At 51.7% G+C, this 21,907-nt stretch overlaps 2 protein-coding genes across 4 annotated transcripts; one reads left to right on the top strand and one right to left on the bottom strand.

Moving 5' to 3' along the window:
• The first annotated feature begins 10,823 nt into the window (after positions 1-10,823).
• NTMT1 (N-terminal Xaa-Pro-Lys N-methyltransferase 1) lies at positions 10,824-13,253 on the top strand. The gene is made up of 3 exons (XM_063144497.1): positions 10,824-11,044; positions 11,487-11,739; positions 12,755-13,253. The coding sequence occupies exons 1-3, from the start codon at positions 10,883-10,885 to the stop codon at positions 13,009-13,011; spliced, it is 672 nt and encodes a 223-aa protein (XP_063000567.1). The 5' UTR covers positions 10,824-10,882; the 3' UTR covers positions 13,012-13,253.
• Positions 13,254-14,464: 1,211 nt separating this feature from the next.
• ASB6 (ankyrin repeat and SOCS box containing 6) lies at positions 14,465-21,671 on the bottom strand. 3 transcript variants are annotated; one of them, XM_063144734.1, is made up of 7 exons: positions 21,623-21,671; positions 20,037-20,221; positions 19,303-19,484; positions 17,680-17,786; positions 17,183-17,291; positions 16,287-16,373; positions 14,465-15,543 (listed from the first exon to the last, which is right to left on the bottom strand). In XM_063144734.1, exons 1-7 carry the CDS (start codon positions 21,626-21,628, stop codon positions 14,867-14,869), a joined length of 1,353 nt encoding a protein of 450 aa, XP_063000804.1. In that variant the 5' UTR covers positions 21,629-21,671; the 3' UTR covers positions 14,465-14,866. The 3 variants fall into 3 exon arrangements, with proteins under 3 accessions (XP_063000804.1, XP_063000806.1, XP_063000805.1); XM_063144736.1 differs by lacking the exon at positions 21,623-21,671 and adding an exon at positions 21,588-21,602; XM_063144735.1 differs by lacking the exon at positions 21,623-21,671 and adding an exon at positions 20,354-20,448.
• Between the last annotated feature and the right edge of the window lie 236 nt (positions 21,672-21,907).

Here is a 21,907-nt window from a genome sequence, read left to right on the forward strand (position 1 = left end):
CACCGCAGGGAGGAAAGTCGCAGACGTTTGGGGAACCCTGCACAAGTCCCCCTCGAGATCGGTGTTCCGTTGGTGCCGTTTTCCCGTTGGCCCAAAGCGAGCAGCCTTGCGAACGGGCACGGGGGCATTTGGCGCGTGCAGTGATTTCAACTCTTGTTCGTTCACTGAGCCGAACTCTTTTCAGCGCTGCTCTCCAACCTGGTTTGGGGTGGAGGGGGAAAAGGGAAGAGGAAGAATTTCGGGTGGGGGGGGGAACACACACGCAGCTTGTTTTCACTCCTCTCCAGCACACTGAGAGACCCATCCAGAAGCAAACTGTGCCCCGTCACCCGTCTTTCCTCAGCTTGGCTCCCCCCCCTCCCAACGGCACGGCTTTAAGAACTCTCTGAGCTTCCCTTCCTAACATGGCAATTTCATTTTACAAGTTAAGTTCCGTTAATCCCGCCGCAAACTCGCAAATATGCTTTGCATATTTAAACTGGCGGGGAAAATTTATCAAACAGAAAGTCACATTCATCAAACAACGGAGAACTTAGCAGGGTGAAATCTTCAATCCCCCCACCCCCGTGCAATCTTCTCTCTCTTTGCAATGCAACAGAGTAAAAACTATTTCCGCTGGGAAAATCTCTGTGTCCCCCAGCTACAGTGAGAATTGGAGCTAAACTCACAGGGAACTGGGAAGTCAAAGGTGGGTGGCAGAAAATCTCATGCCCCTGCTAATAAAAAAGTCCTGGTGTTGCCTCCCCGTGAGCCCTGAAAGGTTTACTCGTTGTTTAATTGGAATTGAAGCCAGGATACCCCACTACACAACCCAACCTCCTTTGGTCTGGCTTCTGACGCAGTTTCTTGCATCCAAAATAATTTAGCCTCAAACCATTTCCTTCTATAAAGACTTTGGGGGTCTTTCATCCTAACCAGGAATCTAGCCGGGCCTCCTCAAACCTTTTGGAGTCCGTGGGCAGATCTGGAATTGGGGGAGTGTTGCGGGCACTCTCACAAAATGGCTGTGACCAGGAGGGGGAGCCTTGCTAATTTAGTGCCTTCGCTTTGCAGCCTGCCAGTTCCCCAGGTGTTTTTTAAAAGCAATATTTTAATGTTTTGTTTTAAGTATCTTAAGGAAGAAAATCAAACTCAGGGAGGGGAAGGGTGCCAGGTGGCTTCCGAGAGAGGAGGTGCCTGTGAATTAAACACACACACGGACACACAAATGCAAGGCATTTCCAACACCTCTCGAAAATGCAAAAGTGGAATGGGAATGGAATGGCGACAGAGACCAGGGCCTGCCCAAGATCCAAAGGAACCATTGGGAGCATATGGTGTCCCCCTGCTCTGCTCTGAAGCATATGGGACCCAGAGAGAGAGAGACAGAGAGAGAGACAGAGAGACAGAGAGAGACAGAGAGAGAGAGAGATTCCATTCAAAAAGTCATGGAAGACAGACCTTCCTCAAACCAAAACACAGAAAAGAGGTATCTGCTTGGGTTGATGCCAGGATCTATTGCAACCTGCTCCCTCCCGGCTTTGGAAGGAATGGGCTGGCTGGGTGGAACGGGAAGAAGAAGCCAGCCCAGCTGGTCACGGCAGCCCCAGCGCCCGTCTTTTCCCAGGAAACTGTCCCTGAAAGGGGGTTTGGCTCCATTCCAGCCATTAGCAATGGAAATGCACCATCTCCCGGAAAGCGCTAGCCAGACCACGGTGGGGTTTTTTTGGGGGTGTGTGTGTGTTCTTTTTATTATCTCTTTTCTTTCTTCCACTGACCCCCGCCCCAACTCCATCGCCGGGGGATTGGCAGCAGACGTGGATTGTGTGGCTTCTGGAAACACCTCCAGGGAAAGAGCCGGCAGCCCCGATCGGACAGTCCGTCTGTAGTGGGACGTTGAAGGCCCTTGCTTGCGTGATGAGGCGAAAGCCCTTTGTTCTGCTAGAAATTGCTGGCCTTTTGTCCCTTCCTGGTGTTGTACACTCCTCACATCCCTGGCCAGTAAACTTACGAAATGGTGAAGGAGGAGGAGGAGGAGGAGAAGTAGAAGAAGGAGGAGGAGGAGGAGGAGAAGAAGGAGGAGGAGGAGAAGGAGGAGGAGGAGGAGAAGAAGAAGGAAGAAGGAGGAGGAGAAGGAGGAGGAAGAGATGGAGGAGGAGGAGGATAAGAAGAAGAGGAGGAGGAGGAGGAGGAGGAGGAGGAGGAGGAGGAGGAGAAGGAGAAGAAGAAGAAGAAGAAGAAGAAGAAGAAGAAGAAGAAGAAGAAGAAGAAGAAGAAGAAGAAGAAGAAGAAGAAGAAAGCTGAACTTTCCTATTTCTAATCTCATGAGTTCCTTATTGCACTTACCTGGCTCCCTTCATTTGAACTTAAAGCATGTACTATCAATGACTAAGGTTCAGGAGAGGCATGAGAACCTTTTAGAAGAAGGGGAAAGTGCAGAAGCACTGGGAAACCTCTACATGGTCTGTGGTTGGTGAAAGGGGTGGAGCCAGGGAAGGGGCGGGGCAAGAGAAGGGGTTCTAGACAGCTGGGGAACTGAGACGTAACAATCAGTGTAATAATAATCAATACAATATGCTGGAGGCAGCATATAACCATCCAGACTAGTGGCCATTATTCCTGCATCCTCCAGGACTTGATCCAACCCCCTTCTAAAGCCATCCAAATGGGTGGCCATCGCTACATCTTGTGGCAGTGAGTTCCAAAGTTGACCTCTGCGCTGTGTGAAGAAGCCCTGCCTTTGCTCTGTCCTGAACCTCCCACCAATCACCTTCCTTTGGTGACCCCACTGGAGGGGCCGCAGCTCCGTGGTAGAGCCCTTGCTTTGCGTTCAGGAGGTCCCAGGTTCCATCCTTGGCACCTAGGATCTAGGGCTAGGAAAGAACCTTATCTGAAATTCTTGGAAGAGCCGCTGCTGCCAGTCAGCGTCGACAATATTGGGCTTGAGGGACCAAGGGTCTGACTCAGCATATTATAGATAGATAGATATGAAATGACAGTCAGTAAGCATGGTGTCATGGTTAAAGTATTGGACTTGGGAGGTTCTGAGTTCGAGTCTCCCCCTCGGCCAGGAAGCTTGCTGAGTGGCTTTCAGGCCTCATCTACCATGCAGGGTTGTCGTGAAGATAATAATGAAGAGGAGGACTGTGTAAGCTGCCTTGTGTCCCTTGGAGGAAAAGGCAGGGTATACAAGTCACAGAGAAATAAATAATAAAATGAGCCTCTGGTAACCCTGAACAGGCCGAGTTGGCGGCCCCCAAACTCTAACATGTTTAGAAGTAAGCGGGGGGCGGGGAGGACGTTGGGGCAAACCGCGTCAGATGCAGGTGAGTCCCTCATGCCAATCCAGTTACGGATACTGGGCCTGTTTCCCCCTGGCTGCACCACATGCCGCTTTCTGGATGAGCCTTTGGGGCGGGGGCGAGTCCTGGTCCAACCAGCACCACTACCGATGCTCAACTTGAACAGATACCGCGAAGGTGTCATGAATTCTCCTGGGAGATCAGAACATCAGAAGAGCCCTGAAGCCGGATCAGAACGAGAGTCCATCTACTCCAGCACTCTGTCCACACACTCTGTCGGCCAGGGACCCGTATAACCACCGGTCCTGGAATTTCCTCTGTCTCGGGAAGTGGTCCCATCAAAAGAACATCAAAATTGCATTTCCCACCTGCGTCTCTCGGAGCTCCGTAGTCTCTTTCCTTGCCTTCGGTTTCTCTGGAACGCGGATGCAAACGAGGCGCTTTGCATGCGGCGCTCCTGTGCGTTCCCTCCGTCTGCGAAGACCCATTTGCTATTGGGAAGCGGTGTAGGTGGAATACGCACTCGTGTCAGGCTGGAGGCACCCCGGCTGGGGTGGGGGGGACCAGGTTTCTCCGCAGGACAGGGACACTCTTCCGACTGGCCGGTTTGACTATCATCACCTCTTGCACATTTCCCTCCAAACATTCTAGCCCAGATGTGTGAGGACTAGAAACTTGGAAGCAGAGAAAAGCAGTACAGCTGAGTAAGGTTTCGGGAACCCAATCTCTGTGCTTTTGTGCCCACTCCTGCAAAATTCTAGCGTTGTTGTTATCGTTATTATAATTGATAATCGTAATGTACATTTTCTTTCCTGTGTGAATTTAAGAGGGAAGGTGGGGGTGTCTTTGGGGTGATGTGGCAGCAACGGTATGCAGTTTAAGGCTGCAATCCTATACACACCTACCTGGGAGCCTGCCCCATTGAACTCAGTGGGACTTACTTCTGAGTAGGTACTATTGATTTGTTTATTTCACATACTTATTTAAAGTGGTTTTCCCCGCTGCTCGCCCATATAGCCGGTCAAACAAGACAGAACCCGTTACCCCAAGGCTTTTGATCTAAAAGGACACGGACAGTCCTCTATTTGAAAGTGTCCTCCACTTGATGGGCTGTCCAGTCGAAATTTGGATTGAGAACCTGAAGGAGGGAGACCAGAGCAGGGCTTTGAAGGTGCCCATCAACACTGAGCGCATGCGCAGCTGATGGAGCGCATGCGTCACCGGGTTACTACAGTGAGCAATATTGAAATTCTATTTAAATAATTTATTCAGCGTTACAATTATATCCCACATTTCCCCCCTCTTGCAAGGAACCCAAAGCAACTTACATGGGCCTCCTCCTCCTCTTCCTCTCACTTTTATCCTCACAACCACCCTGTGAGGTAGGTTGGGCTGAGAGTCAGCGAGTGCCCCAAAACCGCCCAGTAAGTCTCATGGCTGAGTGGGGATTTGAACCCGAGCGCCCCCCCCCCAGTTCAGCGCTCTAACCACTACACCACACTGACTGTAAAAATAGTATTGCTCGTTGTGACACCTGCAAATGTTATGGAGATTGGTGTCCCCTTCCCCCCTTCTTTTGGTGCATGGAAGTGGGCCGCTCTAGGTTCAATCCTTAGGTGAAAACACACAGAGTGAAACTATGGGGTTTATTTCCCGTGATGTAGTGAAGGCCACCAATTCGGATGGCTTGAAAAGGGGTTGGACAAATTCATGGAGGAGGAGGAGCCGGCTATGGATGGCTACTAGCCCTGATGGCTCTGTGCTCCCTCCAGTAGCAGAGGCAGTATGCCTGTGTGCACCAGTTGCTGGGGAGCATGGGTGGGAGGGTGCTGTTGCATTCCATGCCCTGCTTGTGGGTCCCTGGTTGACAGCTGGTGGGCCCTGGACCCTGGGTCTGATCCAGCATCAGGGTTCTTCTTCTGTTCGTCTGTCTTAATCCCATCATAGCCCATCAAAAGGCTCAGGTTGCAGGTGATAACATTAGAAGAGCAGGAAGAGCCCTCAAAGGTCATCCAACCCCACCCCCTGCTAATACCAAAACCTTTCTCCACCTGAGACCTTGGCCAGCCGTCGCCAGCCAGGACCAAAGAGCCCTGCCGGTGCAATCGAATTAAAAACAAGACGACAGACATTTCTTTTTAGTGATGTTTTTCCTGCATCTCAGAGGAAGCGATTTTAAAAAAATATATCCACAAGAGAGTTTGAAGGAGGCAGGAGGGGGCTGTCTTCGACATTAGCTATACTGTGAGTCGAAATGAACGGGGCTTGTGCTAAAGGAACGCTGGGAGTTATACCCTGACTGGGGACGATGGGAGTTATAGTCCATACATCTGGAGAAAAGGCTGATGTGAACCATTTTTGCCTCCTCCTTCCCCATCTGTTTGGGATTCATTTCTGACTCACTCGCCAACCCTCGGAGCCGGCAGCATTGGTGTGAGTCTGCCTGGCACCGTCCCCCCTTCTCTTTGCAGCCTTCGTTTCTCTCCCACCGCCTTTCCTTGCCCTTCAATTCTTCCTTTATTTCCCCTTTCTCTTTTCTCTCTCTCTTTTTTTTTTTTTTGCATACAGAGACTTGTGGGGCAGGGTGAGACCACAAGTGGCAGAGCCTACCACGTTTTCAGCCATGCGGCGCTGAGCGCGCCATGGCTTGGTGTAGGATGATCTCTCCGAACAGCAGAGAGGAAGCGAAGAGGCAGAAAGAGAGATGGGGAAAAAAGTTTCCAAGCCATTAACAAAGGAGGGAACAAAGTTGAGCAGAGCAGAAGGGCGCGGATGAAAAGTGGAAGGCACAGCGCTGCTCTGAGCGCGGCCCACGGAAATCCAACACTCCCCCCATGCGGTCAAGGGTGGGTACTGTGGAAAGACGGCAATCCAGCAGCAGCCCTGTTCTGGGTCGAGCTGTGGAGAAGGGGGACACAGCAGTGGGATGGTGGGGTGGGTGGGTTGCGCATCTCTCCTGTGGAAGCGGCTGTGCGTCGTTGCGCAGGATAGTTCTGCTGGACGCTGCGGTTGTGGAAAGGACCGGACGGGTGTCTCCGGGTGAGGCTTTTATCGCGCCATCGGCCTGCCTTGCTCACGGGGTTTTACGGGGGTCCAGGTGATGCCGCCTTCTGCTCGTAACTCTCCCGTGTTTTCCCACTGCTTCTGCTTCTTCCTTTTCTTTTCTTCTAACTGCGGAAAATCTGCTAAGGAAGAACAGCCGGAATAGCTTCAAAGCGCCTTTTGAGTGGCAGCGCTCAGAGGCCCTTCATCAGGACGTGCCCAGAAAAGAAGAAAGAGAGAGAGAGAGAACGATGAGAAGAAAGGGGACGAAGAAAAAGAAGGAAGGAAGAGATGAGAAGGAAAGAAGGAAGGAAGGAAAGAATAAAAGATGAGAAGAAAGGAAGGAAGGAAGGAAAGATGAGTGGGAAGAAGGAGGGAAAGAGAAAAGGATGAACAGGAAGGAAGGAAGGAAAGAAAGAAAGAAGGAAAGGCAGAAGAAAAGATTGGAAGGAAGGGGAAAGGAAGGAAGGAATATGAGAAGGAAGTAAAGAAAAAGAAGGCTTTTGTGCTTGGGAGCTCAGATCCCACCTCTGCCTTGGACTTCGGTTCTTGGGTGCGTTATCGTTCTTCTAGCCTTATCAATTTGCCTTCTGAGAAGTGACCAGCCGTGCCCACCGTGGCACAGCCATTTCATAAATGTGGAAGCCCACTCCCATAGCAGCCATTTTGTGAGCACGCCCACGACACTCCCAAATCCCCCATGTGCTGAGTGACCGCCCAAAGTTGGGCACCCCAGTCTATCAGATGCCCTGAGTCTTTTTCTCTTGTTAAAAGTGTGTGTGTGTGTGTGTGTGTGTGTGTATGTGATATGACCAGTTCTCCCCTGACTTCATATTGTAGAGACCGCAAAACTATGTGCTGGTCAGGGAAGTCTGCCAGCTAGTGGCTGAAGAGGTTATTGCAGTTTTCAAACACGTGGACACATTTAAATGAAATTTTAAATCATCAGCGTGTTTTAAAAGCAAAAAATCAAACTTCAGTGAATGCCCCTAGGTCCTCTTAGTAGGCAATTGAAGTTTCAGGTGTTTAGTTTTCATGGTCTTGGCACAGACAGACAGGCATCCTCTTTTATTCTGTATAAGAATACAGTAGAGTAAAGCTTATTATTCGAGACCTACCAGACTGATTTTTAAACCGAAACTTTGGCCCAACCTAACCTACCTCGCAGGGTTGTTGTGAGGATGAGATGGAGAGGAGGAGGAGGAGGATCATGTAGGCCACCTTGTTTTCCTTTAAGAGGAAAAAAGCTGGGATGTAAAATATGATGATGGTGATATAATCATAGATAAATGTAGATTTTTAATTTATTTTTTACTTGAATTCCCAGGCCATTTACCCCCATTTTTGTACCAGGCCCTGTCACACACACACACACACACACACACACACACACACACCTGGACCAGATCTACACCAAGCAGGATATGACACTTTGGAAACGGCTTCAAAAGAGTGTCCTGGGCAGATGTCAGCGCTGTTATAAAACGTTTTAAAGCACTAGTGTAGATCCTGCCCAGGTAGCCGGGGCTAGTTGTCCTTCCCCATCGGGCCACACTTCTTTCCGGCCAGTGTAAAGAGACCACTATTGTCCACAGAATCCCGTTGCCTCAGGTAACTGGCGTTTTGATTCCTCCCTTTCCTTTCTTGGACAGTTTACAAAGATACCCCCCCCCACTGCCCCCACCCAAATCAGAGCCTTTATGACAGACGGAGGTGATATATATCAATGTCCGCACTAAGTTCGGCATCAGAGGCATCAACTTGAGCTGAAACGCAGCACCCCAGGCCTCCTGTGGCCCAAAGAATCCCCATTTGTCTATGGGGGCCTTGAACCTCAATTAGCCTGAGGGCTGGATTCAATTTCAGAAAAACTGTCGCGGGCCACATTCCAGCAGTGGGTGGGAATATAACCGGAAACATACTGGTTGCATTCATATCAATGGGTTTCCTGTGGGCCATTGGATGGCCACTGTGTGAACAGAGTGCTGGACTAGATGGACTCTGGGTCTGATTCAGCATCAAGGCTCTTCTCCTCTATCTTATCTTTTAGCACAGGATAGCACTGACATCATCAGCGGTATAGAAATCTATTAAACAAGCAAACGAACAAGCAAACAAGGTATTCTATCTGTTGTCTATCTATGTAATCTTTTGGCATAAGATAGCATTAAATGTGGTCAGCGGTATATAAAGCGAAGTAAAGAAATAAATTATCTATCAAATCTTTTAGCACAGGGGCAGCATTAAATATGGTCAGCGGTATATAAATCTACTAAATAAATATAGATAGAAGGACAAGCTGGAGCATGTTCAGAGGAGGGCATCTTGAATTGTGGAGCCCAGAACTGGACGCAAGAACTGAGGCCTAACCAGGGCTGAACAGAGAGGATAGAATATCTCATTTATTTATTAGATCTATTTTTCTTTTTTAGCATAGAATATGGTCGGTCTATTGAACAAATTAGATGGATGGATGGTCTCTCTCTCCAACCTTTCAGCATAGGGAGGCATCTGAGTTTAGGGGGAGGGACTGGCAAACCGCGCCCTCCCCCACCTCCAGTGGTACAGCCCTTTGTGAAGGGACTATACCACCCCGCGGCGTCGGCGCGCGCTCGAGCTCTCCCTCTCCGGCTCGCCCTCTCCTCCTCCTGCTGCTGCCGCTCGTCAGTTTCAGCCGCGCTATTTAAGGAACTTGCGTGCCGAGGGGAGGAGACTCCCGTGCCCAATGTGCCGCCGGCCGCTGCCGGGGCGGGGGTCGCGATCGGGGTCGCCGGGGGCTCTCCGGCTTGGCGAGGGCTCGGGGGCGCAGCGGCGGAGGCCCGCCTGGCTCCCCCCAGCGCCCTCCGGCAGCAGCAGCGGACGAGGCGCGCCTTGCTCCTGGCCTCCCCTTTCAGGCGCCCCCGGTGCTGGTCCCAGTCGGAGCCGGTGAGTTTGCCCGGGCGCGGGGCCCGAACCGGAGTGGATCTGGGTCAGGGGAGGAGGAGCGCGCCCAGGGCGCGTGGGACGCGCGGCCCCACGTGGCGCCGGGGCCGGGAGGAGACGCGGAGGGTCGCTCCCTGCTGCTGAGACGGTGGGAGAGAGGAGACCCCCCTCTGCCCCCAAAGCCCACCTTCGTGCGCTCGCTCTCCGGGGGTTCCACGTGCGCCCCGATGTGCCCGGCTTGCACACTTGCCCTGTCCGCCTGCCTCTCCCTCCACCCACCCATTGTGACCGCATAGAACGAGAGGGTTGAACTCGAGAAGCGGGGGGCATGGGTTGTAATAAGAACTTGGGAGGCTGTGTTCCTGAGCGTGTGCAGAGTGGCTCCCTCCCGGACTGGGATGCGGCTTGAGCTCGCGCTAAGTTCGCCTCCCCCCACCAAAGCTGGTAGGTGGGTTGGGTTGCCACTGCCCGGCGTGCCGGAACCGTGGCCATGCTGGCGGGGGGATTATGGGAATTGTAGTCCTAGTGCATCTGGAGGGAGTCAGGTGGGGGCCTGAGTGGTTTTGCCCGTGGGGGAAACTGAGGGCTGCCCAGAAGGCGTTCGCCCGGGGGCACCTGGTTTTGGTTATTGGTCGGACGTGCAGGCGGCTGAATAGAACCAAGTCTTTCAGGGTGCACTTCAATGCCTGCTTAGGCATCGAAAAGGCCTTCAACTCCCAGCATTCCTCAGGCAGCCCTGCTGCCTGAGGAATGCTGGGAGTTGTAGGCCTTTTCCGATGCCTAAGCAGGCATTGGATCGCGCCCTTCCGTGGTTTCAGTACAATACAGCTTTGGCAAGTGGGCAGAGAACAAATGTAGGTAAATAAATAAATGTGTTTTTTTTAAATAATAATAATAATACAATAAATGTTTAAAATCAGTGTTTAAAAAGCTCTGTTAATAAACAGCTGCACCTGCAGCAGCGTGGATAAATCAATCAAAAGGAAGGGAGCACCGGAACCATGAAATGGAATCAATCAAAGGGAGTTTGTTCCGAGCGAGGAGCCGTCCCCCAGCCCCCCTTTCCATGTTTGGGATCAAGACGGCCCAGCAAGGAGGATATATATTTAGCTCCATCTCTCACGCTACACATATCTTTCGGATTAGAACGCCGCCAGCTTTTGTTTTCAAGTCTCTTTGCGCCGGCTTCCACAGCCTGGGGGATGATGGGAGTTGTAGGCTGTTTCCTGCGTTCTCAGCCTGTCGGCTAGAGATACGGATTAACCACGTTACTTTGAATTAAATAAATCTTTTCTTTGTTCACCGGGCCGCGTTTTGCCTTGGCTCATTCTCCAAAATATTGCTACTCTAGCCTCCTGCAACCCGACCCCCTCCAGATGTTTTGGACTACAGCTCACATCATCCCCAGGTAGCACGACCACTGGGTGTGCTGGCTGAGGATCATGGGACTTGCGGTGCAGAACACTGGATTGGGGAAAGCTACATTGGCTCGTGTTCCGACTTATCTGGATATAATAATCTGGGGGTCGCTTAAGCCACTCACAGGTATTTTTCTCTCTTCTTCTCTTCCTGTTGAAGAAGAGAACGGCACCCCTCTGCGCCGCCCCATTTCGTTTGGCCCACAAAGAAGCACAGCCATGGCGAGCGACGTGGTGGAGGATGAACTGGAATTCTACTCCAAAGCAGAGAAATATTGGAAGGACATCCCGGCCACAGTGGATGGGATGTTGGGCGGCTATGGGCACATTTCCAGCATCGATATCAACAGCTCCAGGAAATTTTTGCTCCGGTTCCTGCGGGTAAGCGGATTCTTCCACGGTGGGGCTGCAGGAAGTAGCAGGGGAGACCTTCGTGTGTGTCAAGGCGCGAAGGAGCAGGCGTCTGTTTCTATCTTCATCTACTTCTCTTTTCCTCTCCCGGAATCTTTCCCACAGGCCAGCTGGTGGCAGATAACCCTGGGGAAGGACCCAGCTGGTCATTTTTCTCCCATCTGCCTTAAGGGGAGGATCATCCGTGGTGGGCAGAAGGTCTTGAGATGTTTTGGGTGTCAACTCCCAGCATTCTTGGCCCCTGGACGTGATGGTGGGTCCTTCGAAGAGTTGACATCCCAAACAACGGGAGAACATTCTGCCCACTCGCTTGAGGGATTTTAGGGTATTAAGTGCTATAAAAGAAGCACAGATGAAATAAAATGCTGAGGGTCCTTCAAGGTTCTATGCCTCATTGACCATTTCCGTTCAGGACGCACCGAACAGGACTGGGACGGCCCGGGCTTTGGACTGCGGCGCCGGCATCGGCCGGATCACCAAGCGACTCCTGCTGCCTCTTTTCAAAGCGGTGGACATGGTGGACGTGACGGAGGACTTTCTGAACAAAGCCAGGTCCTACCTGGGCGAGGAGGGCCGGCGCGTCCGGAACTATTTCTGTTGCGGCTTGCAGGACTTCAGCCCCGAGCCCAGCGCGTACGACGTCATCTGGATCCAGTGGGTCATAGGTGAGCCTCTCCTTCAAGGGCCAGGAAGGGAGGTCACAGATTTGCACTTCTGAGCTGGCTGCCTTGTTTAGTATTACCAGAACGTTTTCATCGGATGTCCCTTGAGTGGGGTGAACACGGGAGGTTCCAGGTTTTGGAGGTCCCTTGGTCAACCACCCTCCCACAGTGAGTCTAGTTTCTCACCACCGTTGTCTTGCTTCTCCTCCTCTTCCTCATCACTGCTATCGCTTGATAGGCGGAGAGCCCAGGAGCCAGCAGGCTGGGGCATCTCCTGCTCTGCCTCCTCGCCACTGCTGTTGTCTTAGCGAGAGGAAGAGGCATCAGGTGGACAAGCAGGTTGCCATGGGAAAGGGAAGGGAAGGAGCAACTCCAGGGCGCTTTTGTCAGCAGGTCCCTACTGGGTGTGGGCCCTCTGCACGTGCCCCACTATGCCAACCCTTGATGCCCGCCTTGGGGGGACAAAACGAAGGACTTCTTCACACAAGCCCGAGTTAAACTGTGGAATTCACTACCACACGTGGCCCGATTGGAGTCTACCTGGAAAAGAGCCTTCAGTGTGGTGGCCCCCTTCCTATGGAAGTCCCTGCCTCTGGCGCTCTAGCAGACACCAACGCTGTGCTGTTTTCGGAACGTCCTGAAAACATCTTTATTTCAGGAAGCCTTCCTTAACCCACAAGCCACGTTTGTTTGCTTTTTTATTGGCGTTCTGTTTTAAAAGGAATAATTTTGAAACGCTCGTCGAATTTTTTTAAAACCCTTTTTACGATTGTATTTTGTTTGCGCTCACCACTCTGTAATCTGTTTTAGAGATGGAGCAGGATATAAATATTGTAAGTAAATAAATAAATGCAGCTGTTGTTTAAGATATAAAATAAAAAGCAAGAGAGGCCCAAGGAGTCTTTAGGTGCATGGGAGGCCTCAGGATTCGTGGGACTCCCGGTGGGGCAGGATTTGACCCCGACCCCCCCGGGCTGGAAATTTGTTAATGTTCCTCTGCTCCCCTTTCCCGAAACAGGGCACCTGACGGACGACCACCTCGCTGACTTCCTGAAACGTTGCCGCCTCGGCCTGCAGCCCAACGGCATCATTGTCATCAAAGACAACATGACACAGGAAGGGGTCATTAGGGATGATGTCGACAGCAGCGTGTGCCGGGACCTGGACTTGGTCTGCAAGATCGTCCGTCACGCCGGCCTCAGCCTCTTGGCCCAAGAGAAGCAAGAGAACTTCCCAGATGAAATCTATCAGGTCTATACTCTGGCCATGAGATGAAAGTCCTGCAGCCGCGGGGAGCATCGACGAGCTGCCTCCGGGGATGGAGGGTCCGAGGCGAACGACCCGAGGAGACGGTCCGGATGTCGGGAGGGGGGTGCGTCGCAAGGAGCGTGGCCGAGATTTTGGTGTGGGACGGGGGAGAAGTAAACCTGAGCCTTTCTTGGTCTTCCAGCCCTGCTGCGGTTGTTTTTCTTGTTGGAGGAAAATCGGCCCAATACACTCTGTATGGTTTCAGGGTTTATTACGGTTATTTGGAATTGGTTGTAGTTGGGAGGCAGGGGGGCGGGGCTACTTCCCTCCGTGTTTGCGCTTTTACGGGTCCGTGTTCAGTCTTCTCCCAAAGGATACACAGCATCTCTGAAAAGTTTTGTGTCAGAGATACAATACGCTGTCTGCAAAGAATGGGATTTACTGGTTTGTCCGTTTAAGGCAGGGCTGTTGAACCTCAGTTCCCCAGCTAGCCACACCCTCTTCCCCTGGCCACACCCTCTTCCCCCTGGCCACGCCCCTTCCTTGACTGTGCTCAATTGATGGCTTTCCAGCTCTTGCACGGTTTTGGCACAGCCCTTAATTTTCAGCTGCATCGCTCAGTTTTCGATGGAAGTGCTCACGAGTGGTCTCTCACAGGCTGTCAACCATGACAGCTAAAAGTTGGCTGGCTACTGTGTGAACGGTGTAGTTGATTTTGCAAATCCCCCGCTCCACGAAAGCATTTTTTCCCCCTTATCAAATTGAGTGAGGGCGTTCAAAAAAGATGCAAGAGGCATTTTTTGGCACAGCACTAGAAAATTCACGAGATGGCTGGAAAGGAAAGGGTTGCGAGGAGGGAAGAGGAAAACCTAGAACCCGATGGGGTCATCGTTTGAAGCTGATTGGTGGGAGATTGCGGGGCCGGGCCGGGGAATTGTGACTACGTGGATGGGAGGAGCAGTTAACCCTTTCCTCCCACCCTCTGACAACAACCCTGCCCAAGCTGTTTTTAGGCTGAATGCTCCTTCAAGTTGAATAAAATCTGGCTGGACCACCATGGACGAGATAAAATGAAATTCAGTGCTGTATATGGATGTCATACATTGTGTTGGTGCAAAGGGATCCTGGGGAATGAGTGTAAAGCAGGCAGGCGAAATTGTGGCCCTCCGATATTTGGGCCTACCACTCCCATGGTCCTTTACCATTAGCTATGCTAGCTAGGGTTGATGGGAGTGGTAGGCCAAGACATTTGCCGCAGAAGAACCGGGCCATATCTCCCCAGATCAATGCCTCTAAGAAGGTCGAAGAAATTCATGAGGACTAGTAACCTTAGTTTTTAAAGTAGGAAGGCTTTTTTTAAAAAAAAAAAAAAAAAAGAAGAGGCGCTAGGTCCTGCACCAATATTGGCATTGCTTGTTGCAAAGTGTTAACGCCCCTTTCTTCAACACGGACATGGCGTATACAAACAACAGAGCTGAACTGGTGCAGACACAGAATTTTAATGGCTTTGGAGGCACTGCCGTTATTTCCCCCTCTAGGCCGGAAGGCCAGGACGGTCGCTCAGGAGGGGCGTTCCGAACGGAGTGCTCCAGCCCAAGGCTCGGTCAAGGCTCGGCCAAAGATCCTTCCATCCTTCGCAATTCTGTTTCCAGCAGCTGAGATCTGGAGACTTCGAAGCGGTACGGATCTTCCTGGGGAGGGGAAAACCACCAGTGCATTAACAGCGAAGGCCGTGACAATTCCACATGCAATTCTTGTGACCCCCGTCAAGGCCTCCCGGCCGACGCATCCGTGGAGAGTGACATGGTTCGGGTGAGGAAAACCTCCGAAGGCAGGCGCGCTCCGGGGGACGTCGGTGGCTAGGACCCAGCGTGGAACGTTGTCATATGTCCTCTTCCGCAGAACTGCTCTGGCCGAGGAGCAGAAAACTTTTCAGCCTGTCGGGCAGCGGCAGCGCCTTGACCTTCACGTCCACCGGCCACGGCCGGAGACGCTGCCGGAGGTAGACCCGGCAGAGGTGCTTCAGGCTGGCCGGAGATCGCTCCAACTGCTTCAGGGAGCTGAACAGGGCCCGGATCTTCTCCCCGTGGAAGCAGCAGCCGCTCGGGTCGACCTCGAAGTTGCTGGGCAGCTGGAGGGTGGGCGTGCTGGCCGTCATGAGCTCCAGGGCTGTCTCGGCCTTTTGCAGGAGGTCAACCGAGAAGTGGTCCTCCTTGGATTCGCTGAGGTGGGAGCAGAGCCGCTCGAAGACGATGTCGAAGCCGGACCAGCAGGAAGGGCCGTGGAGAGAGCAGTTGTAGGACGCCCCGGACTCCAGGAGGAAGCGCAAGAGCGGGAAATGGAGCCGGAAGCTCTTCAGGCAGAGGTGGGTGAGGGACTCGTAGGACGGGCATTCGCTGGGGTCGGCGCCGTGAGCCATCAGCAAGCGGGTGACCTGGAAGCAGAAGCGGCTGATCATCTTGGCCTCCTCCTGGTCGCCTCCCACCGTCTCCCCGAGCAGGACGATGATGAAGGTGAAGACCGTGTCGCCGTCGTTGGTGGCGGCCTTGACGTCGGCTCCTGAGAGTGAGGAGTAGAAACGGAAAAAACAGACCATCCTAGTGAAGGGGGTTTGAAAACGCCACGTGTCTCCTGGGCCCTGCCTTGACGGCGACGAATTGCCGCCACGCAGGGTGGTGGCGGGTAATTTCAACAGCTGGGCGACAGCATAGGCTTTCTGGGCCCAGCCCGTGCCCAGCTTCTGCCCAACCAATCAGGGCTCACGATCTGCCCTGAAATCCCCCACAAGGTCAGAAGGCAGAAGGGCTGTGATGAACTTCTCTTCAGTGGTAACTACAGAAAATGCCCCAAGCTTTTTGGGTGTCAGTGGGCGCATTTGGGACTTGGAGAGAGGGCCGTGGGTGCTCTCACAAAATGGCCACGGCCGGGTGGTTTCCCCGTCCCCAACATGGCCGCTGCGGTAGACGTGGTAGGTCACAAAACACCCATGTGCCACGAAGGCAAACATGGTGAGGCTAAAATATTTTTTAAGAATCTTAAGAAATAAAATGAAAATCAGGAGGGGGCGGGCGTCAAACCCAACCAACACTTCACACAAAACGGCCCTAAATGGCTAGCAGATTTATTTTTAAATGTCATGGACATTTAAATAAATCTGCTAGCCGTTTAGGGCCATTTTGCATCGAGAGTTTGTTGGGTTTTACCTTGCTGTGACCCCGGCTCCAGATTCTGAGAAATAGCACAAAAAATGTGGGTGTCCCCAAAAGGGCGCTGCAGGAGGCCTGGACGGGAGATTCGCTCACCTCCTTCCAACAAGAGGCGGATGTTTTCCGTGTTGTGGATCTGAACCCCGTCGCTGCTGGCCAGGGCGTGGAGCAAGGCTGTCTTTCCTGTAGAGAAAGAGGCAGAATGGAGGAATTTGGGGGGGGGGGGAGGGAGACGGCGGACAAAGAGAAGAAAAATAATTCCCGGCAGGTGAGTTGTAAGATAAAAGCATCCCCCCTTCCTCCATTTACATCAGGAAAAGGTGACCTGCTGCTCAGACGCGCCCCATAGCTGCTCTTCATAGAAAGGGTCCCCAACGCAGCAACCCTTGGGCCCACGAACCTCCGCTCCTTGAGAACCTCCGAAGAGCCCTGATGCTGGATCTAGTCCCAGCACTCTTCCCACAGTGGCCCCCCAGCTGTCAGCCAGGGACCCACAAGCAGGACACAGTGCAACAGCACCCTCCCACCCATGTTCCCCAGCAACTGGTGCACACAGGCTGACTGCCTCGGATACTGGAGATAGCACACAACCCTCAGGGCTAGTAGCCACTGGTAGCCGCCTCCTTCAGGAATTCATTCGACCCCCTTTTCAAGCCATCCAAATGGGTGGCCGTCACCACATCTTGTGGCAGCCAATTCTGTACTTTAACCCTGTGCCGTGTGAAGAAGACCTTCCTTTGGTCTGTCCTGAATCTCCTTGTTCCCTTTGGAAAATGTTTTAAAATCAAGACCTTGGGAAAGGGTGAGGGGTTCTTCTTTCTCTCCCTTTTGAGCCTTGCGGGTTTTATCCTCCAGCTCGGCGTTTCTCCTCCTCTGAGCTCATAGCCTTTGCTCTTTCTCTACCCGTTTGCTAGTTCCCCCTCCCAACTTTCACTATTTCTCACGACACCTGCCCCCACGCCTCTTCAGCTCAGAGAAAGGGAGGCACTGACCGTGTTTATCGGCTGCGTTGATGTCGGCCCCGAGGGCCAGGAGTCGCCGGAGGCAGGGCAACCGTTCCGGCTCCTCGCTAGCCAGGTCCAAAGGGCTGCTTTCATGAATCTTAAGGCCAAGGGGAGGAAAAAGGAAAGAAAGGGTGTGTTTACATCACAGTACGACTGGCAGACACCGATAAGCGCCCCCTGGAATTGCTGCTCCTCTTCCCTATTGCAGCCTGCTCATTCAGCGGCCTCTCCCTCTCGCTGAGACAACAGAGGTGGTGCGAACTAGGATGCCGCAGCCTCCTGGCTCCCTGCCTGCCGAACAAGCACCGCGGGCCCCATGACGAGGAAGAAGGTGAGGAGTAATCGCAGCTGGTGACCATAGTGATGAGAAGGTGGTTTTCCTGAGAGAGGGGGCCCACAGGGGGCGTCATGGCCAAGGGCGTTGACTCCTCAACAACCATAGCAGCCTCTTACCACCACCACCCAGCTGCCGGCCTGCTACCTACCCTGTCTCTGCGATTAATGTCCGCACCCTGTCCTACGAGGAGCTCCACCATGTCCGGTTGGTTCCGGAGCACTGCGATATGGAGAGCCGTGTAATAGGTGACCGGATCTTTTTTTAAAACAAATAGATAAAATGATTACATCAGAGTAGCATCGCAGGCGAAAATTCACTTAAAGTCTCACTTTTCCCTGTTTAGAGGAGAATTCAGTCACACCCTTAATATCCTGCTTTTGGACGTCAGGGCTGCCTCCCTGCTTTGCAAAGCTGGCATTGGCACAGGTGAAAAGAGAAAGAACCATTTATTTATTTAAAGCACGCCTGCCCTGCTCTTTAACTGAACCTGATCGCTCCAACAGGACAAAACCAGCTTACAAATCTAAAAAACACGACAGCAAAAGAAAGAGGGCTGAGGAGGGAAGAGGAAAATGCATACCGCTGTACACGGTTGCCCCGCAATAAGGAAGCCAGCAGGATAGGAAGCATCCCTCCACCCACTTGCGCCCCATTGCCTTCTGGATGGTCAAAGGCCCTTGCACACACCGTCAAGCCTGCCTCGCCTTGAAGCAGCCATGTTGCTACGGAGACAGCCTATATGGAATCTTGGTGTGACATCATATTCCCGAGACATCTAACTAGGGTTGTTGGGTCTCTGGAACCTGAGACTCGGGGGATGGAGTCTGAGAGATGAGGGCTGGTGCGTGGCGAAGCGCAGTAGGGCAAAAATTGTCTCGAGTCTAGTAGTTTAGGGCAAAGCTATGGGTGGATTTTTTTTTTAGTTGTGCTTTCAATGTATTTGTTTTAATGCTGTTTTAATGAAGGTTTTGTTCAGCTGGATTTCATCCTTATCCTGCCTGAGCACCATTTGGTTGGGAGAGAAATTAAGTAAACAAACGAAGAGCACAAGCTGTCTAGCGCCCGGCGGAATAGCCTCCTTGTGGCTTTAATACGGAATGAAGATGGCGCTACAGCGTCACCTAGTGAAAGAAAACAAGCATTACACTGCCAGCGAAAGGGGAGGGATTGCCCAAAAGGACGCACAGCTCCAGTGGAGAGTTCCTTGGAGCTGTGGACCCTGGCCTCATCTATTGGCTCAGTGGGAGTCTGCCCGCCCCCCTCCCAGTATGAATATCAGGGCAAGAGGGAGACCAAAGTGGCCCCCATACATCAGCCAGAGAAGGTACAGCTTATTCCACCTTTCCCTGCCAGAAAGAACATCCATGAGAACTTTGAAACTAAGAATTGGTGCCTGAGCTTTGCTTCTTTTTTCCTCTTCCCTCCTGACCCCTTTTCCTTTCCTGTTGTGTCTTCTAGATTGGAGGGTTTATTATGAATCTTTGTTCACTGCTTTGGGGGTCTTTTTTTGGCTGAAGAGTGGAGTAAAAATGCTGGAAATTAAAGAAAGAAAAATGGGGAAGAAGCTTGTTCCTAAACAAAATCTGCTCCCAAACCCCCCCCCCCACCAAAAACAACAACAACAACAACCTAAACTATGCCAAAAAATAAAAATAAAATTTGCATCCGGCATCGATTCACCCTGGATATTTTGGTGTTCATTTATAAGAAAAAGAAAGCAAAAAAGCGGCGTAAGCTGCAGCACGCAACGCCCTTCAGTTAGAAACACCACCTTCAAAGACGATGTCTGCCCCATGGCGAAGGAGGGTTTTGGCGGCGTGAACCAGGCCGAGTTCCGCCACCTTCAACAGCGCGTAGCTCACGCCCTCTTGGTAGAACGGCGCGTGGGCCTCCCTCTCTAGCAGCTCCCGGAGGACCAGAAGTCGGTGGTCGTCTTCGGGCACGTAGCTGGGACTTTGCAAAAGAAGAAGGCAAAAGTAACACCGGGTGTGTGTGTGCGCGTGTGCGTGTGTTCCTGCTGCTCTTCTGCCCCCCCTCCACATTGGCTTCCTTGAGAAACACCCCCCCCCCACCAAAAGAAATCTGTCTTACTGCTGCTTTGCCTATTCTCTCCCCCAGTTCAGGGATCTAGGAATCTGCATTGTCCTGAGCTTTATCCCGTAGAACTCTACTCCTGAGCTACAACAAAGTCAGTTTCTAGTGCCCCTGTTTCCGATAAAACGGCTGCTTTAAAGTGGATCGTGGAACGCTGCCTTGTACCGATTTAACCTCGGCGCGGATTAATTAACGCAATATTCAAGACTTGCTTAGAAGAGCTCTGCTACTGAGCTACGGCCGTTCTGTCTAAAACCACAGTCAAATTCTAGTCCTCATGGTTCCGATAAAACGGCTGCTTTAAAACGGATCGTGGGAAGCTGCCTTATGTCACGTGTGACCCTTTGGCCATGTTAGGTCTGCCAAATTAATAAATGCAACGGGGTCTCTTTCTCCGTGCAGCCGGTTTACCTCTCTAGAGTTTCCTGTCGTTCAGGATCCTGCAGCCCCAAACTGCCCAAGATCTCATCCACCAACGGCTGGTACTCAAAGATGATCCTACGGAAGCCGTGTAGAAAAGGCATCGTACTCCTGGCCAAAAACTCATCCAAATCATCGGCTCCCAGGCCCAAACCGAAGTGTCCTCCTGGCCCTCCCTGAAAATTGAAAAGAAAAGAAAGGATCGCAGTTGACGCATTGGAAAAGCAGAGTGCAGGTTCGGGATGTGGTGAACCAGAGAAGCTCTATCTAAAAACGGCATGTCAGGAAACCGAGATATTGAAATCCACCTTTGATTGGCGCAAAAGGGGCTATGCAGAATCACACAGGATTCAGCCGTCAGCAGCTGTGGGTCACGAAAGAGTGAAAACGGGGGAGCGCAGAACCTCACTTCCGGCGTGCCTCGGCCCTGCTAAAATGGGGACGGCACACCGCGCCCCGTATGGAAGGCAAAATGTCATCAGGTTGCACAAGAGTAAATAGCAAAAGGGCACAGTTTTGTGCCCCACAAAATAATCCTCCGGAGAGGACTTCTCCTAATCTAAGACACCACCGGTTCCTGTTTCAGGGTCAGGGCGGATCCGTGTTTTACATCCACGGCGCACAGACGCTTTTATCTTTCAGGCTCTGGGCGGCGGCAACGGTTCCAGCCCGCCAAGGAGGGATGATCCCACTGCACCCCAAGGGTTGCTGAGACCCAAGCAAGACGCCCCTGCAAAACTTCCACGCCCTCAAATCCTTCCCACCCTGTGGCTACATACAGAACGTATCTAGGTAGTAGCTACACCCATCCCTTACACTTGCACTTAACAATCCAACTGTTAGTTGCTTCCCCCCAATACAAAACAAGCAGACTTGTGTCATTATACAAACAGATAATACGAAACAAGCAGACTTATAATAATACGAAACAAGCGGCCGAATCCACAGGCCTAAAGAAAAGCTACCATCATAGGATTGCAGCCTGGGCATTTAGAAAAGGAAAAAAAGTCCTACAACTGCCAGCATGCCCTAGTCAGGCATATTTGCTGGGAATTGTAGGACTTTTTCTCTCTGCAATCCTATGCATGTTTAGATGGGGTAAATCCTACAAACCCAAAACTGGCTGGGGCATTCTGGGAGTTGTAGGATTTTTGTTTCTGTCGAAACATGCACAGTGTGGATTTCAAGTTAGTCACTTTCATTGATCTGTCTTTAATTCCTCCATTTCCTATTTTTGCAATGGACCAGATGCTTTCTCTCCCTTAATCAATAAACCAAGTAGGAGATTCCCAGTTTGCAATTTAGCAAGCCCTCTGCACCCACCCTCTGGCAAATCCCTTAAAAGTTTAACCGTTTCAGCAAAAGCAGGAGACGAGATAATTCCTCCTTTCTCTCTCTCTCTCCACCCCTAACCATTTTGCTCAGCAGCTAAAAAGAAGAAGCTAGAATTTCCACCCCCTCTTTTTGCTACAGGCAGCAATACAGAGTTGCAAAGTGCATGCATTATGATATTTATTCCCCCACCCATTTCCCTCTACCAACCTTCCTTCTATAAAATCCTTTCCCCCTCTTTGTACCTGCATTGACTCTCTCTCTCTCCAGGATGCAGGAAGCGGAAGGAAGTAACCGCTCAGCCTCTTGGTTGCACTTTTCAATTTTGCAGAAATATTTCCCTCGCTCTGGCTTCCTCTTTTGGTTTGCTTCTACCTCGAAGTGCCCTCTGCAGGTTGGAGGCTATTTGAAGGCTAAATAGCAGCAAGAAGACAGAACTAGGAGTGGAGAACTTGCAAATAACCTCTGGAGGGCAAAATTCCCCACTGGAAGAATAAACACAGATCGCTAGCTAGTTAGTCCGCTGGAGT

The sequence above is a fragment of the Elgaria multicarinata genome, chromosome 19 (assembly GCF_023053635.1).
Source record: "Elgaria multicarinata webbii isolate HBS135686 ecotype San Diego chromosome 19, rElgMul1.1.pri, whole genome shotgun sequence".
Classification (NCBI taxonomy): Eukaryota; Metazoa; Chordata; class Lepidosauria; order Squamata; family Anguidae; genus Elgaria; species Elgaria multicarinata.